Here is a 17,380-nt window from a genome sequence, read left to right on the forward strand (position 1 = left end):
TCTTTCCCGTCCTTCTTATTGATGTAATTAATACACAATATTTTATACATTTGTTTGATGATTTGTTACAAAAATTCAAAACTAATTACCAAAAATAAAATTCAACCTCATAAGAGACACAAAACTCTACTATTGTTTTTACCAATTTAAATACCTACATCGTGTTGCTACTATGAAATATTTTATATGAAGTATCCAAAATAAAAAAAAAATAATAATTATGCCATAGAAAAAATTAACCATACATTAAATTAAAAATGTAACACGTACTAATAACAAAGGTTTGAAACATTGGTATAAAAGTCATGTAAACAATTTGAACATTTGATTTACATAGCATGGAAAAAGATTCGTGTTTTTGAAGAAAATTTAAAATAAAATTTGATTCAGATTTATTATTGAAAAAAATCTAAAATAACATTTGATTCACATTTATAATTGAAGAAAATCTAAAATAAGATTTGATTCATATATATAATTGAAGAAAATCTAAAAATAAGATTTGTTTCAGATTTATAATTGAACAAAATCTAAAATAAGATTTGATTCATATTTATAATTGAAGAAAATCTTTGATCAAGTTGAAAATAAGATATGATCAAGATTTGATCAAAATTTATCTACAACAAAATATGAACAATATCAATCTGAAAAATTTACAAATTCAATATAAACATAATCAATTTTAAAAATTTACAAACTCAATATGAGCAAAATATGAACATAATCAATCTGAAGAATTTACAAACTCAATCTGAACAAAAACCGAAGAAAAAAAATCAATCTAGAAGAACTACACATATTGGATTCGTAAATAAAAAATTGACTAAAGAACATATTATCAAAAAATATATTTTTCAGAATTATTTTTGAATAAGATCATTGTTGACCAACTAGGAATGAAATGAAGTAATAATGTCAATTTACAAGAAATGGGAGTTTGAATTGTAAATTCACCTTTTTAAATTTTTTTGTTAAAACTTAAAGTATTTAACTCAACTTGATCTTGATTATGAAAACAGAAAACGGAGAAAGTTCTTGGTTAGTAAAAAACACACAATTTAACTTATCTATTTAATTTGATAATCAAAAGATTAGAGATAAGGGAAAATATGTCACACAACGATATATCTTGGTTCACTCAAATCGGGTTACGTCTAGTCCTCACCACTACTAGAAAAACAAGATTTAGCGTCGGCCAAAAGCCGATGCTAATAGGCCAAAAGACGACACTAATGGCGATTTAGCGTCGGTGTCAGGCCTAGGCTAAAACGGTCGAAGCTAATGACTAGCGTCGGCCAAACACCATTTAACGCTATCTTAGCGTCGGCCAGACCGACGCTACGCCGACGCTATCTATAAAATTGAAACATCTGACGCTAAATATGTCAGTTGCCACGTCAGCTTGGGGAAAAACAGTTGTGTCGGATGGCCGACGCTAACATCAACAACTGATTGTCAACGAAATAGGCAGCGTCGGCCGGCCGACGCTAAAGTCAAAATAAAAGTAAACTCTATGCCAGATAAGTAATTTTCACTGATATCGAACTCAACTGTGATTTATCATAGCATACCATAGATTCTTGTGATTTATCTTTGTTGTATGATTTAGCAGACCATAAAAAAACTAATGATTTTCATACATCTTTGAATTAATTCTTATGCATTAGGTACAACAATGCCTATATAATCATATTATAGTTTTAATATATCCACTGTTGTGATTGTTCTCTGCCGAGAAATTTAGATTGCATGTGTTATCTTTCTTAACACTAGTTTCGTTTCTCTCTAAATTTTAAAACTTCATTGATGTTTTAAATATTCTTTCATTCACCCCACATCTATTATCTCCTTGAATCTCATTCGTTTCCCACTACATGAACACTATTTATTAATGTCAGACAATTACTATAATTCAAAGGCAAAAATGTTGCATTGAAGTTGTAGGGGACTATTAAAATCAAAGGCAAATGTATCATCTACAATAGCAATCACTTAGGAACACTCAGAATTACCTCAGAATTACTTATGAAAGAATGAGTAAACAAATAGAAAGCTACAAAAAAAATCATAATTACCTCAGAATTTTTATCAGGGAGAAACAAAACTTTGAATTTTTGTAGATATTATCTAGTCTAGCCACAAAATGTGAGTTCTTTTAAAGCTGCCAGAAAAGACCACCATCTTTTATTGGAGTATGCAATTCTTGAACACTTCAACAACAAAAGTCATATGTTCATTGAGGTTGATATCTGCAAAACAACATATAATTAACATGTGTCTGCTGCCACTGAAATTCACAGTTTAAACCATTTGCCTTTCAACTTATGCAAAATGAATATCAAAGATAATCCACTGTAAAACTGACACAGGCGACTACTGTTTATAGATAAAGCTCTAGACCATTTGCCTTTCCTACTTGAAGTTTAAACCACTGCAAAACTGACACAGACGACTACTATCCAAGTTTAAACCATTTGCCTTTCCTACTTGAAGAAAATATACATACAAATAATTGAAATCAACAACTATATAACAAGAAAAATCCACTAATACTACCAAGATAAATGAAAACCCATTGTTGTTGTTTGCGTTAAAACTTGAGAAGAAATGTTTTAAAGAAGGACTTGTAAGCAAGAAGCAAGTTTTTGAAATAGGAATGCTTTAGGATTTGAATGATTTGTGTTGGTCCTAAATGCATGTAGACATGAATATATATAGATTAAAAGAAAATTGAGAAACCATAGGCTAGTTGAATGATTGGTGTAGAACAATATACTATAGGAGACAAGAGCGTATACAAGTTCACATGGTATTGTCTTAGAGGACTTTTCTAAATATCAAATATCATAATAGATAATATAACTACCACCTTATGTTAACAAATTAGATAGGCATGGACCGCAAATTTGTGGTATACAAAAATATAAATGTGGCTCTTAATCATGTGTTCAATATTGGTTATCTTCTTGTCTCCTAACACTGTTTCTAAGCTATATATCAGTTAGGTCTTTTTCAATGTTTAAAAATTGCACATAAATCAAATAATATCAGTTGTTGGCATATGTAGATCAGTTGCATTGTCAATATGAAGAAACTTATGAGATGTCTAATGCATGTCTATCATTGGAAACTGCAAGAACAAACATCATGTTGCTTTGAAATGACAACATTCCATGATACAATATCTGGTTGAGGCATTTCGTCGAACAATTGGTGAGCAAGATTAAGTTCCTTGCATTTTACGCAGGTTGTTATGAGGTTGTTGGATGTGTAGAGGTCTAATATGAAACCTGATTTTATTGCTAGACAATGGGTTGCTTTAAAGAAAGGCAATGCAATGGGTGAGGTTGAATAAGAGAGTGAAACCTATGCATTCATGGGTGAGCTTAACTTGTCATAATTAATTTAAAACAAAATTTTAACAACTGTCTTCAGCAAATACTACATAACAATGTTCTCTAAACATAAAATAAATAACAAATAAGCACCTTGAAGTCGTTCACAGATGAGAGCGAGACGACGACACTGAACGACGACTCTGAGAGTGACGGTGACAGGTTCGAGAGGGTCACAGGTTCAAGAGAGGGACAAGTTTGATACTCACAGATTCGAGATGGGAACGGGTTTGGCGTCGATACTCATGGCATTGAGAGGGATGAGAATCGGTAAGTGTGAGAGAAGGGCTCACCAATATGGATTCAATTTTAGATTCAATATGAACCGGTGATGGATTCAATTTCAGATTCAAAATGTAGGGTTCATCCTTGACAAAGTGTGAGAGAAGGAGAAGGGTTCACGATATGTTATTAATTTTAACTTAGGGCTCAATCTGATTTCACAAATAATATTAAAAAGTTTAAAAATAACGTAGCGTCGGCCAATTCGACGCTACATATTAAAATAAAAAATAAAAATAAAAAATTAAATGAATAAATTAGCGTCAGATTTATTTTACGTAGTGTCGGCCCATCTGGCGCTAATTGTTAATAAAATTTAAAAACAATTTTTTTTACCGTAACGTCGGCTAAACCGACGCTAAGTAGCGTCGGAGTCGGGAGCCGACACTAATAATGGCAGCTAAAATGCAATTTTCTAGTAGTGCACAACCGTGAGATTTTCACTATGTGCTTTAGAACCAAAAATGTTCTCCTTCAAACATTTTCTCTTGATCACACCTTGATCAATTACAATCTTCACCTTTCAACCTAAAAAAGATTTTTACAATCACCTTTCAGTCTTGAAATGATTTTTACATTAGTCATTGTTGAAAATGAAACAAATAACTAAAGATGTAACATAATGTAATTTAAATGATAAATCCAAGAAAAAGAAAATTTAAAAGATCATTCTTAAAAATGAATCCAACTTAAAAAATTAGGTTATGTAATTTGAAGATATTTTTGTCTTAAACTTGGCTACCAAAACTCGGATCTCCTGTCAGATGGCACGAAAAACAACTAGTTACATATTTGTGGGATATTGGGGATATTGAAGATCTGATGCGGAAAACAACTAGTTACATATTTGTAGAATATTGGGGATATTGAATTTTAAGACATAAAGATTTCTTAAGAAGAATTTTAATTTTTTTCTTTATAGAAATATAATTTCAATTTTGAGTTAAAGAAATATGCACTATAAGTACCCATTTATTTTACATAGACAATTAATAAGAATCAACTGAGATTTTGAACGAGAATTATGTGACGATTTCGATATTTAAATATTATATTTTTACAATTCATTTATATTTTATTAGGTAAGATATAAAATTAAAATCCTAAAATACAAGATCAATTATTCAAACCACGTTTCTTTTTTTTTTCTTCTTGAAAAACAACTGATGCTAACCACTAAACCAATTTCATTTTCATTAGACGGCATATATAAATATTTATTTATATCCAATACGATTTTGTGAAGCTATGCTTCTGAAATACTAAGTATTAATATTAAAAAAATTATAAATAATATAAATTTACAAGTTCCATTTAAGTATTCAAATACGGAAAAGTCTAGGTTTTACACCTCATTAATAAAGTTAACACATCACCATAATTAATCTAATGAGTGGTGGAAAAAATATTAGTAAAAACAGAAAAATAAAAGTATATCTTAAATAATTTTTTTATAAAAACAAAAAACTGGTTGAATCAATTACAAGTTAACCACAATTTAAATTAGTTCAAATAAGCTCAATCTAATTTGACTCAATTGTTATTTTTTTAAATAAAATTTTGACTCAATTCTTAAAATAATAAATTAATAGTTTTTCATTCGACCTTAAATATAAATAAAATTTAATAAAAAAAAGTTAATACATTTGATCAAATTTTGAATTATAAATAAAGTTAGATGAAATAGTTTAACTCGTCAATAGATTGAGTTGATTTTATCCTTAAGCTCTAACAATACATATCAATATTGTTGGATTTAGCATCTTGTGGTATTTTCAAATATAATCTCACAATTATATATTTTAAAATAAAATAAAATATTGAACCAATTTTCCGGTTCGGTTAAACCAGATGATCTGTCTGGTTCGGTTCAATCCGATTCAACATTCTTACAAATCTTACCTGCATACTACAAATGGTTCATAAATTATACAGAAGAATCAAACGTGAAAGAATAGGCGGTTATTCAGCTCATACTCATAGTACTCACTAAGCTTAGCCAATGCCAACAAACACTTGTTCTTTCACTCTTTCTTTATCACCATATTCTAGTTAAGTTACACTACTACTTAATCTTAGGGTTTATCTTTCTCTCAAACAAAACCCTAAATCCCCAAATCTTCAATTTCTCTGCATAAACCCTACTCAGTAACCATGACGAAGGTTTACGGAACAGGAACATACGATTTCCGCCGCCACAGAGTGGCGGAGTACCCGGTGGCAGAACCAAAAGCAGTAGAATGGAGTCAGAAAGGAGGTGGCGGTATACCGAGCACAATTACTGTGTCGGAGATTCAGCGAGATCGTCTCACCAAGATTGCTGAGGCGAATTGGTTGAAAAGCGGTGAGAAGAAGAAAGATTTTGACCCGGAACTTGTTTTGAAAATTTATGAAACGGAATTGTTGGTTAAAGAGGGACAAGGTAATAATAAGCCTGTTCCTCTTCAGAGAGTTATGATTTTGGAAGTTAGTCAGTATTTGGAGAATTATCTTTGGCCGAATTTTGATCCTGTTAGTGCTTCGTTTGAGCATGTTATGTCCATAATCATCATGGTTAATGAGAAGGTTTTTATTCCTCTTCTTTAATTATTTGTGTTACATTTAGTGTAGGTTTGTATTGGTCGTGATTTTGGCAGGAATATGCTGAGTCATCGTGATTTTGGCAAAAACTATACTTTCCCATAAAATCACGGTGTTGCGGTGATTTGTTAAACTCATCACTATTCATGTTTGGATTGGTAGTGAGTTTTGTAGAATCACATTGAGCTGTTGTGATTCTGAGAAAATTTAGAGGTTCAACAAAATCACGGTGCCTCACTAGGATTTGTTGCCATTCCAGACATGCACTTATTAAATTATTAATTTATCAATCTAACTTGTGTGTGGATTGCAGTTCAGAGAGAATGTAGCTGCTTGGGTTTGCTTCCATGATAGGAAAGATGCTTTCAAAGAATTTCTTGAGAGGGTTATTCGACTCAAGGAGGTCTCTCTCTCTCTCTCTATATATATATATATATATTTATGCATTTTTGTTTCCTTTTGTTTCTATAATATGTTTGTTTCTATTTATTTGAGTTTGAGTTGGATATTTCACTTATTTTGACAAGAATGGATGTTTTGTGATTACATAGCATATCTCGCGATGTCGTGATTTCCTTTATTATCGATTGCGATATTTCTGTATTTTGTTTAGTGTACTTGTCTTTTGATTATTGAGTTAGACTTTCAAGTGTTCGTTTTCCTTTCTCTTTTCCTTTCTGGTGAAGTGAGAGGCTGGTATTTGATGGTGGAGTACTATGTGTTGGGACATTTTGCTGAATCTTCTGTTCAAATCTTAATGTAGGGAAGAGAACTGAATATTGCAGAGAAGACAAACTACCTTGTTTTCATGATAAATGCGTTTCAGGTATTCTGGCACTGTACTTCTTCCTTTACAGCTTAAGTCATGTTGTTGTTGGCTTTAATCAATAGTCGTGCATGTTATTTGTGTACTGTTTTATTTTAGCAAATTTTTGTGAATAGCAGGCTTACATTATTGTAGAATTGCTACAACTTTTCATAATCATTATGCTTTCAGCAAATTTTCCATTATCTTGCTAGAGTTCCTAAAAGTTTGATACAAATAGTGCTGTTTGTTTTTAATATTTTTTTTGGCAAAAAAACATCATTGAACTTGAAGAAGGTTACTGTCGTTGTTCAAATAGTCAATGTTAGTATTTTTGGTCAATGGGAAAAAGACCAAAAGGTTAAAAAAGAATGTGTATTTTGAAAGTCACATTCTTATCTCTGAATATGTCCTATACCGGCCCACTGTCCCACCCCAAGCAAGTGCATTTGGAAAATGGAATTTAACTTATGATTTAATGATTGTCATTGGTCCTGCTTGAAAATTTGACATTCAATTACCCAACAATTCTTTTGGAACGGTCATTTTATTGTATTCCATTTCCTTTCACATTCTCATCAAAATAATTTCCATGGAACCAAATAGGCCCTTAGATCATTCATCATTGTTTACTATAGCTGGTCTAACCTTGCATCACAGAGTTTAGAAGATGAGGTTGTTAGCAAGACAGCGTTGAGACTAGCAAGTTTGAAGTCCTGGTACAGTTTGTCTTATGGTCGTTTTCAGGTAAGATAATTTTTTTTGAATTTTTTGTGATGAATGTTAATTATTATTGTTTGTGTTCTAAATGCATTTTGGGTCATTTTTCTTCATCGACACAGATGGAGCTTTGTCTTAATCCAGGCTTGATCAAGAAGTGGAAAAGGATGTTAAAGAAGGAACCTGTGAAAGGAGGGCAGCTTTTAGATCTTTCAACTACAATTGAAGTGACATTCTTGAGAAATCTCATAGAAGAATTTCTGGAGGTTATAATTTGTTAAGCACTTTGTATCTATAGAGAATAATCTGTATCGGTTTTCAGAATAACAAATATTTTTACTTGGAAGTAGTAGTCTGAATTTCTTAATGTTATTTTTTTCCATTTCTTTTTAGATACTGGATTCACAGGTATTTTCTCAGAGACAGTTGTCTGGTGCGGATGATGAAGTAATTGATGAAACTAGTTCGTGGGTAATTAATGATGCATGTGTCCTCTATTGTGAGAGGTTTATGGAATTTCTTATTGACCTCTTGAGTCAATTGCCAACAAGAAGGTATGTGGAAATGCTAATGATTATTGCAGTCTCACTCATTTAAGGGTTGAATTGTTGTGTTTAATTTAATATATTTTTAAGTTCTGAATTCACGTATATTTTTGCATTTTGCAAGTGATATAAATGGTTGATTAAATCACTAGCATCTGCACCATTTGAATTAGATATGATATTTTTCTTTCATGGCAACTATTTTTGAAGTGAAAATGGACTCGATGTTTAAAAGACATTCAGGAAGAAAGGATACATTTAGATGGCCCTCATTTTTCTTGTGCTTAGAGAGTAAACATTCTGTTTTTCCTAATATGTCTTATATTGTTTTTCTTGTGTTCATAGGTATTTGAGGCCCCTAGTGGCTGATGTTGCTGTAGTTGCCAAATGCCATCTGAGTGCACTCTATAGGCATGAAAAGGGGAAACTTTTTGCCCAGTTGGTTGATTTATTACAATTCTATGAAGGGTTTGAGATTAATGATCATACTGGCATACAGTTAACAGATCATGAGGTTCTTGAATCCCATTACAGCCGACTGCAGACATTCCAGCTACTTGCATTTAAAAAGATAGACAAGGTATGTTTGAATTTAGTAATGAGTAAATAAAATATAATAATCCTCTAGTGTGTCACATTTGTGTATCATGGAATTCTTAATCTATTTCCCCCTGATTTCATGTTTGTTATTTTGATCAGATTATAATAGTTTATTTTTGTCTGTTCTAATCGTAGCTGCGGGAGCTTGCTTTAACTAACATTGGTTCAATTCACACACGTGCAAATCTATCTAAGAAATTGTCTGTTCTTTCTCCTGAGGAGTTAAGGGATTTGATTTGCTGTAAGGTATGTGATTAATAGATGTAACTTTTCGCTCTGTTTTGTAATCTTCTTGATTTTGGATGTTCAGTTGTTCCCTATAGTGCATATGAATGTTGAGAATTAGAATTAAAATTGATTGTTACAATTATTTGATGCCATTGTAATTATATCGGCTTCATTTAGAGTGCACTTATTCTTCTCCTGTCTTGCTCTATATCTTTATCTCCTTTTGATTTTTTTCCCCCTCTCATTTTGTCCATATCTTTGGGTAGAATTGTGTGAAATGCGAATACATCAAGTTCTGAAGGAAAATAATATCATTTTAGTTTTTGGCAAATGCTAATAAGTGCCTTAAGGGAATTGTTTCACAAGTCAAAATAGTAAGTTTTTATGGAAAGTTCTGTATTTAATACATTGGAAGAGATATATTTAACTTTGCAATGAATAGTTACATTGTATGGAATCCTTAAACGATGTCCTTAGGACACTTGTTAGCAAGACCCTTCATATTTTTCAATTCAGCTATCATTGCCATCCTTATCCAGAGATAATTCAGTTCTTTCTCAACTTAAGAGTTTGTTGAGTCCTCCCTTCTAAATGCATACCTCCTCTGTTACTTTTGATTGCAAAGTTTTGATACTAGAAGGAGGAGTTGATATTTTGTTATATTTAAACTGTAAGTGGGCTAGCTATTGTGAGTGTTATCAAAGGGACTCAGTATTTTATACTGGTTCTGTTTAGTAGTTCTAGAACAGTATTATAATGCTTGCAAGTGTGAGCAATTGATGAATTTCAATGCCACAAATTTCTTTTTCTGACATTGTGTCTTTATGCAGCTCAAACTGGTCTCCAAGGAAGATCCCTGGTCAGAGAGGGTGGATTTTCTTATTGAAATAATGGTGTCTTTTTTCGAAAAGCAACAATCTCAAAAAGAAGCTATCAATGCTCTTCCTCTTTACCCAAACGAGCAGATTATGTGGGATGAAAGTGTTGTACCAAGCATAAATTACTCTGGAGAAGGTTGTTTAGCGTTACCCAAGCTAAACTTACAGTTCTTAACATTACATGACTATCTTCTTCGAAATTTTAATCTCTTTCGACTTGAATCAACATACGAGATTCGCGAGGACATTCAGGAAGCTGTTCCACATCTTCTTGCATATATTAATATTGATGGAGAAACTGCTTTTCGTGGTTGGTCAAGAATGGGTGTACCAATCAAAGAATTCAAGATTGCTGAAGTGAAGCAACCCAACATAGGAGAAGTCAAGCCAGCATCCGTGACCGCAGAAGTTACCTACAGCGTTTCCAGCTATAGATCACATATTAGATCTGAATGGGATGCACTAAAAGAACACGATGTTTTGTTTTTACTAACTATTCGCCCCTCATTTGAGCCTCTTAGTTCAGAAGAAGAAACCAAAGCTAGTGTGCCACAGAAGCTTGGCCTACAGTATGTACGAGGGTGTGAAATTATTGAGATTCGTGATGAAGAAGGGACCCTTATGAATGATTTTTCTGGTAAGATTAAACGCGAGGAGTGGAAGCCACCAAAGGGGGATCTGAGAACAGTAACTGTGGCTTTGGATACAGCGCAATACCATATGGATGTCAATAACATTGCTGAGAAAGGGACAGAAGATGTTTATGGTACATTTAATGTGTTAATGAGGAGGAAGCCAAAAGAAAACAATTTTAAAGCAATCTTGGAATCAATAAGGGATTTAATGAATGAATACTGTATTGTCCCTAAATGGTTGGAGAATATTTTTCTTGGTTATGGGGATCCTTCGGCAGCTCAGTGGACTAATATGCCTGATCTATTAGAAACAGTAGATTTCAAAGACACCTTTTTAGATGCTGATCACTTGAAAGGAAGTTTTGTGGATTATGAGGTTGGCATGTCATTTTCAGATTTATAATAATTATTTTTGCATGGATATGATTGATGCCTTCTATTGAGAATTATGGTATGTAATGAAGATATTGATGTTGCTTGGCGCTTACTTATTTTCTGTATTCTTCAGGTTTCTTTCATAAATACTGACGGCACAGAAAACTTGAATCCAAGCCCTCCTTTTAAAATCAAGCTTCCCCGGACACTCAAAGGAAGTAATGGCGCCCTTCCTGGGCGTGCAGTGTCTACTTCTGGTGTAACAAATGATGTCAGCATGGTTGATGCTAATCATCAGAAAGAAAGACTGATAATTGAGACATATACTCCTCCTGACCCTGGCCCATATCCTCAAGATCAGCCAAAACAAAATTCAGTTAGATTTACACCCACACAGGTGCACTCAGCTATTCAAATCAATTATATTTTGTCACTTCTCATTTACAATAGCATTTTCTGGTTATTAATAATTATGTCCCCCATTTCGTCATAGAATACTGAAATTTGATTGAACCCAAGTGATTGAGATGGATAAATTGATGCCTCTGCAAAGCACAAGCACAATGCTGGTGTTTCTTAATCTATTACATATTTTATATTAAAGTATACGGTTTAGTATTAATCACAACTCACATCCTATATTCGTTGAATATATCAGTAGTGTGAAATGGGGGCCAGTTTTTCACGACTCAAAGGTTTTTGGCAAGAATAACCTTAGAGTGCAGCAGGGACATCTTTAAAGGAGAGTGACCCACCCTTTTAAGATGGGCCTCATCGCTTGCCGAATCACCTGTCGGCAAAGATAGGCTAACTATACTCTAGTAGATATAGGAAGTAGAACGTTCAGTGGGTGACCCTTGTCTGGCTTGATGGGAAATCGAAGACAATGGTTTTATGACTATAGTAAGTAGAACGTTCAGTGTGCACTCTATGTGGGTTTATCGTATATTTAGTTATGGAGGAATACCCGTATTTTTAGGAGTTCCTATTTGACGTACATTTGTTATAGGATGGGATTATGTTTATCACTTCTTGTTGATGTTCTGCTGACGGCTGTTTCAAAGCAACTTCCACTACTGATATCCAATGGAATTGGACAGCTTTCTTATGCTTTCCGTTAGCTAATTCCTTATCCTTTGATTTGGATCACTCGCTGTTCAACTGCAGGTGCAGTAGGAGAGAGAAAGGTAGAGAGCGTGGAGGTTCAACTTTCTTACCAATTGCGACTTGTTATTTCTCTCTCTCTCTCTCTCTCTAACTGCAGCTGCAGTTCACTTGCTGGTGATCTAAATTCCTTGTACTTTGGCCACATGTACTTTATCCTTTATCTTCTTAACATTATATTTCCATTATAATAGCTAAACTGATACTAAACGTGGAATATTCAGATTGAAGCAATTATATCAGGCATTCAGCCTGGCCTAACTATGGTTGTGGGGCCACCTGGTACGGGAAAGACCGATACAGCTGTACAAGTTCTAAATGTTCTTTATCATAACTGTCCTTCTCAGAGAACCTTAATAATTACTCATTCAAATCAAGCTTTGAATGACCTGTTTGAGAAGATAATGCAGGTATGATATTTTATTTCTTCTCCTCTAATATATGTTAAACTTCTCTTTTCCTTTTTGATTTTTTAATTCAAATTTTGTTTAGCTTTTAATGAGGTAGTGCTTGGTGTGTGATATTTACTGAGTACTTCTGCTGTATGCTGGTGTTTTGCTTTTTAAGATTTTCATTTTACTCCTTTTTGTTTTGTTTTAGAGAGATGTACCTGCCCGTTATCTTCTCCGACTTGGTCAAGGAGAACAAGAGCTTGCTACTGATCTTGATTTCAGTCGGCAAGGTCGCGTTAATGCAATGCTTGTTAGACGTATAGAACTGCTGAGTGAAGTAGAGAGGCTAGCGAGATCTCTTCAATTGCCAGAGGATGTGGGTTACACTTGTGAAACTGCAGGATATTTCTGGTTGCTTCACGTTTATTCACGCTGGGAGCAATTTCTTGCTGCTTGTGCCGAGAACAAAGAAAAGCCAACATTTGTTCGAGATCGTTTTCCCTTCAAAGAGTTCTTCTCTGACACACCACATCCTGTATTTACAGGCGAGTCTTTTGAGAAAGACATGCGGGCTGCTTTGGGATGCTTTCGACATCTGAAGACTATGTTTCAAGAACTTGAAGAGTGCCGGGCTTTTGAATTACTTAAGTCAACAGCAGATAGAGCTAACTACTTAATGACCAAGCAGGCTAAGATTGTGGCAATGACTTGTACCCATGCAGCTCTAAAGAGGAAAGATTTCCTTCAGCTAGGTTTCAAGTATGACAACTTGTTGATGGAAGAAAGTGCCCAAATTTTAGAAATTGAGACTTTCATTCCAATGTTACTCCAGAGGCAGGAGGATGGTCACGCACGGCTTAAACGCTGCATTCTAATTGGTGATCATCACCAATTGCCTCCTGTTGTGAAGAATATGGCTTTCCAAAAGTACAGCCACATGGATCAGAGTTTATTTACCAGGTTTGTCCGATTGGGCATTCCTTACATTGAGCTAAATGCTCAGGGAAGAGCCAGGCCAAGTATAGCCAAACTTTATAATTGGAGATACAGAGACTTGGGAGACCTTCCTTCTGTAAAGGAAGAAGCCGTATTTAAAAGGGCAAATGCTGGATTTGCTTATGACTATCAGTTAGTGGATGTTCCAGATCACCTAGGTAAGGGGGAGACAACTCCATCTCCATGGTTTTACCAAAACGAGGGAGAAGCAGAATACATCGTCAGCGTCTATATATACATGCGTCTATTAGGGTATCCTGCTAATAAGATATCAATTTTGACCACTTACAATGGCCAGAAACTTCTCATCCGCGATGTTATAAATAGGAGATGTGTTCCATATAACTTCATTGGTGCACCAAGCAAGGTATGCTACACATTCTTTACTTCTAAATTATGTTTTTGTTTAAATTTCTTAATGATTTCAAATATGAAGGTGGTGTCAATTTTGAGTTCTTTACTTTTAATTATTTCTTCTACTATTATCTTCCCCTGTATAACGTTTCTGTTCATGACTGCTCTCAGGTTGCTACAGTGGATAAGTTTCAAGGTCAGCAAAATGATTTTATATTGCTGTCTCTTGTGCGTACTCGATTTGTTGGTCACCTACGTGATGTAAGAAGGTTGGTGGTTGCTATGTCACGTGCTCGGCTTGGTTTATATGTCTTTTGCCGCCGTTCCCTTTTTGAGCAGTGCTATGAGCTGCAGCCTACATTTCAGCTTCTTCTCAAGAGACCAGACTGTCTTGCCCTTAATATGAATGAGATTACATCGTATACTGAACGAAATACTGAAGATCCTGGACCTCAGCACCATGTGCATCTTGTCAGTGGCATTGAGGAGATGGGAAATATCATAGAACGGCTGTATCAGGTATGTCTCATGTCGCGTGATATTAGACATCATATCGATATCCAATATGTTTGACGTTATTTTAAGTTAGAGATGGGTAGATCCTGTGCTTCCAAGTTTTGTGCCATGGCAATATCCATAAAAATATAAGTCATGCTTCAACGAGTTACCTACCAGCTGCACCATAGTGTAGTGCAGGTTTCCCATTGCCAATTAGGTGTTGCCTCTTGTACTAAATTCATGGAGGGTAAATGATCAGACAATAGTGCAGGAAATTATTAGAGAACTTTGGGTTTTTTGATGGTTGGATGGGCATAGGGAGGAGAAGTTTAAAACTGTAAATGCTATGTCTAAACGAGTTTTATTTGCTAGTTTGTTTTACATTTGTTTATGCCCAAACTAATCCTCAGACATTAATTACTGCATCTTATTTGGGATATAGTTTTGTTTATGTAGTTTGAATTAATATGTCTGCTTGAACCTTTTTTTCAGGAAAAGTTTATTTTGAGCTAGTGGGTTTTGTTGATTTGATCTTTGTCTATTATTCTTTGCTTTGTCCTATCCGGATTTCTTTCCTGTGTTGCAAATCTTCCCTGCTTCTAATAAAATCTACCATGAAAAACGATATATATGTTCTGGGTTATATGCCAAATAATAATCAATGATTTTCTTTTTTGTTTCCAGGAAAAAATGAGATATCAATTTGAGCAAAATGGGTCTTATTTTGGTCATCTAGAGCCAACATTAAGTACAGATGAGGTGCAAAACATTCAGCAGACTGCAGACACTGATATGCTCGAGCAGAAAGATGATATGCCAAATGAAAGAAGTGAAGCTACAACTGTTGATAACCATGTTCCTGGAGATATGCCTCCTGAAAGGAGCATGGAAGATGCTACTAAAGTTGATGGCGATAGTCATCTAGAACCGTTGGTAAATACCAATAAGGTGCAAAACAGTCAGCAGATTGCGGACACTGATATGCCTGAGCAAGATGATAAGCCACATGAAAACGTTGAAGCTCCAACTGTTGATAACCATGTTGCTAGCAATATTCCTCCCGAAAAAAGCATGGAAGATGTTTCTGTAGTTGACGGTAGTGATGGTGTGGCAAATGGGAATCGAACTCCATAGAACCTCTTCAAACAAGGACACAGGTGTTAGAGGTACCATAAGGTATGCGAATGAGCACTCGGCTACGTAGTCATTTATTTCTGGAGTTATGTAACCATAAGTTGTGCGGGTTTCTACGTCCAGATAAATTAATACTAAATTGACAAGTGTAGAAATAGAAAATGAAGTTTTGGATGTTCTAATTAACAAGTGAGGTGGAGGATTTAGTGTCTTGTATGTACCAATTATAGTAAGTCTATGGATGGTTTATTGGTCAGAAAAGCAGAATTTTCCTTTCAAATTTTGATGCACCGATGAGTTTTTACTGTAGATTGTATATTTCCTGATTATGAATTCCATGTAATTTGGCTGTTAAATTGAATTGCAACTAGAATACTGTAGCAGCAAGTTGTCTGCCTTAATTAAGGAGTTGATGAGCATTATTCGTATTTAGTTTTTCTTAAATGATTGTCTACCATGTTAATTCAAGATTTGGTTAATTTTTGAAGTGATATATAAGTTCCAATAAACTAGTACATTAGTCAATGTGGAGTCTCAAACTTCCCTTGCAGTTCTAAACATTTGTAGTGTTGACAAATTCCTGGGGCCCAATAACAACATTCCTCGTGTTTACGAGCCAACATCTAGAGTGTGGACAAACGCGGGTGGTCTAAACTCTAAATAACATTCAGAGTGATATTTCTATTCAGTTCCATGTTTGCACATTTTTTTGATTTTTTTGTAGGATCTTAACTTTTGATGATAGTATATTTGGAGGTAGGTAAACAAACACAATGGCAGATAAACAACCTTCATTCCAGTATTCCCATAGTTGGTCATCTCTAGGGCCATCAAATGGGCCAACCCGAATAAGCCCAGCTCTGCCCAAAGGACTAGAGCACATAAAATGGTCAGATCAAGGTTGGTTTATTTTCAATTGGGTTACAAAAAATCAAGCCAATTTAGCTCATGTAGGTTTAGTGGGTCAATTGGCCAGTACAACCCTTTTTTGTATATTTCAATAGTTTAATTTATAAAATAAAATAAAATTAGATTAGTGTAAGCACAACGAATAGGTGAATATTTAAAGATCAATCTAATATATTAGTTTCACATGGGTGGTGTACATGGAAGGACGAAGATGCTTGCAGATTTGTAGTGGGAAGACATAGTGAATTATATTTTGTGATTAATTCAATTAATATTTTGTAAAATGTATTAAAAATTGGAAGATAAACTAGTGGGTTCCACAGACCCAATTGCTTTTTTTTTTAGTTTGTGGTGTGGGGGTAGAAAACTCCACACATTGCCCAAATAATTTTTTTAAAAGGCTCAGTCCAAAGCCCATTGAGATAACCCAATTCTATTTGTAAGTCGAAAATTGTATCGTGTACCCTCCACCTGTACCTCCCACCCTCCCATTTCCATGAAAAGTACCATATTGCCTCTAATGTTATTTATAAAAACCTCAACAACAAAATCCCTTCCCTTTTTTTCACCAATTTCATTCAAAACTTTGAATTGTCTGAATCACAAATTTGTAAATATTTGAAACTTTGAAATTTTCAAAACACTATTTTTCCAAATCTTTGAAAGTTTCTACGAATATGAAACTTTCGAAGTTTATTTTCTTCCAAAATTTTGAAACATTCGAAAGCTTTCATCAACATGAAACTTTTGAAATGCAGAAACCTTGGAAACTTTCTAACAATATGCAAGTTTCGAAATGTAAAATTCATAAACATGAAGTATTCAGTTTTGAAACTTTTGAATTCATGGAAAGTTCTGAAATTATTTTGGAAGTTTGGCATTCAATG

At 34.1% G+C, this 17,380-nt stretch overlaps 1 protein-coding gene across 1 annotated transcript; it reads left to right on the forward strand.

Moving 5' to 3' along the window:
- Nucleotides 1-5,598: 5,598 nt before the first annotated feature.
- Nucleotides 5,599-16,012, forward strand: LOC101490489 (uncharacterized). The gene is made up of 14 exons (XM_004498046.4): nt 5,599-6,245; nt 6,574-6,663; nt 7,024-7,086; nt 7,726-7,812; nt 7,908-8,051; nt 8,179-8,339; nt 8,676-8,910; nt 9,066-9,176; nt 9,989-11,047; nt 11,180-11,443; nt 12,435-12,620; nt 12,811-13,965; nt 14,124-14,471; nt 15,135-16,012. The coding sequence occupies exons 1-14, from the start codon at nt 5,835-5,837 to the stop codon at nt 15,582-15,584; spliced, it is 4,764 nt and encodes a 1,587-aa protein (XP_004498103.1). The 5' UTR covers nt 5,599-5,834; the 3' UTR covers nt 15,585-16,012.
- Nucleotides 16,013-17,380: the final 1,368 nt, after the last annotated feature.

Source organism: Cicer arietinum, chromosome 4 (genome assembly GCF_000331145.2).
Source record: "Cicer arietinum cultivar CDC Frontier isolate Library 1 chromosome 4, Cicar.CDCFrontier_v2.0, whole genome shotgun sequence".
NCBI classification, from domain to species: domain Eukaryota; kingdom Viridiplantae; phylum Streptophyta; class Magnoliopsida; order Fabales; family Fabaceae; genus Cicer; species Cicer arietinum.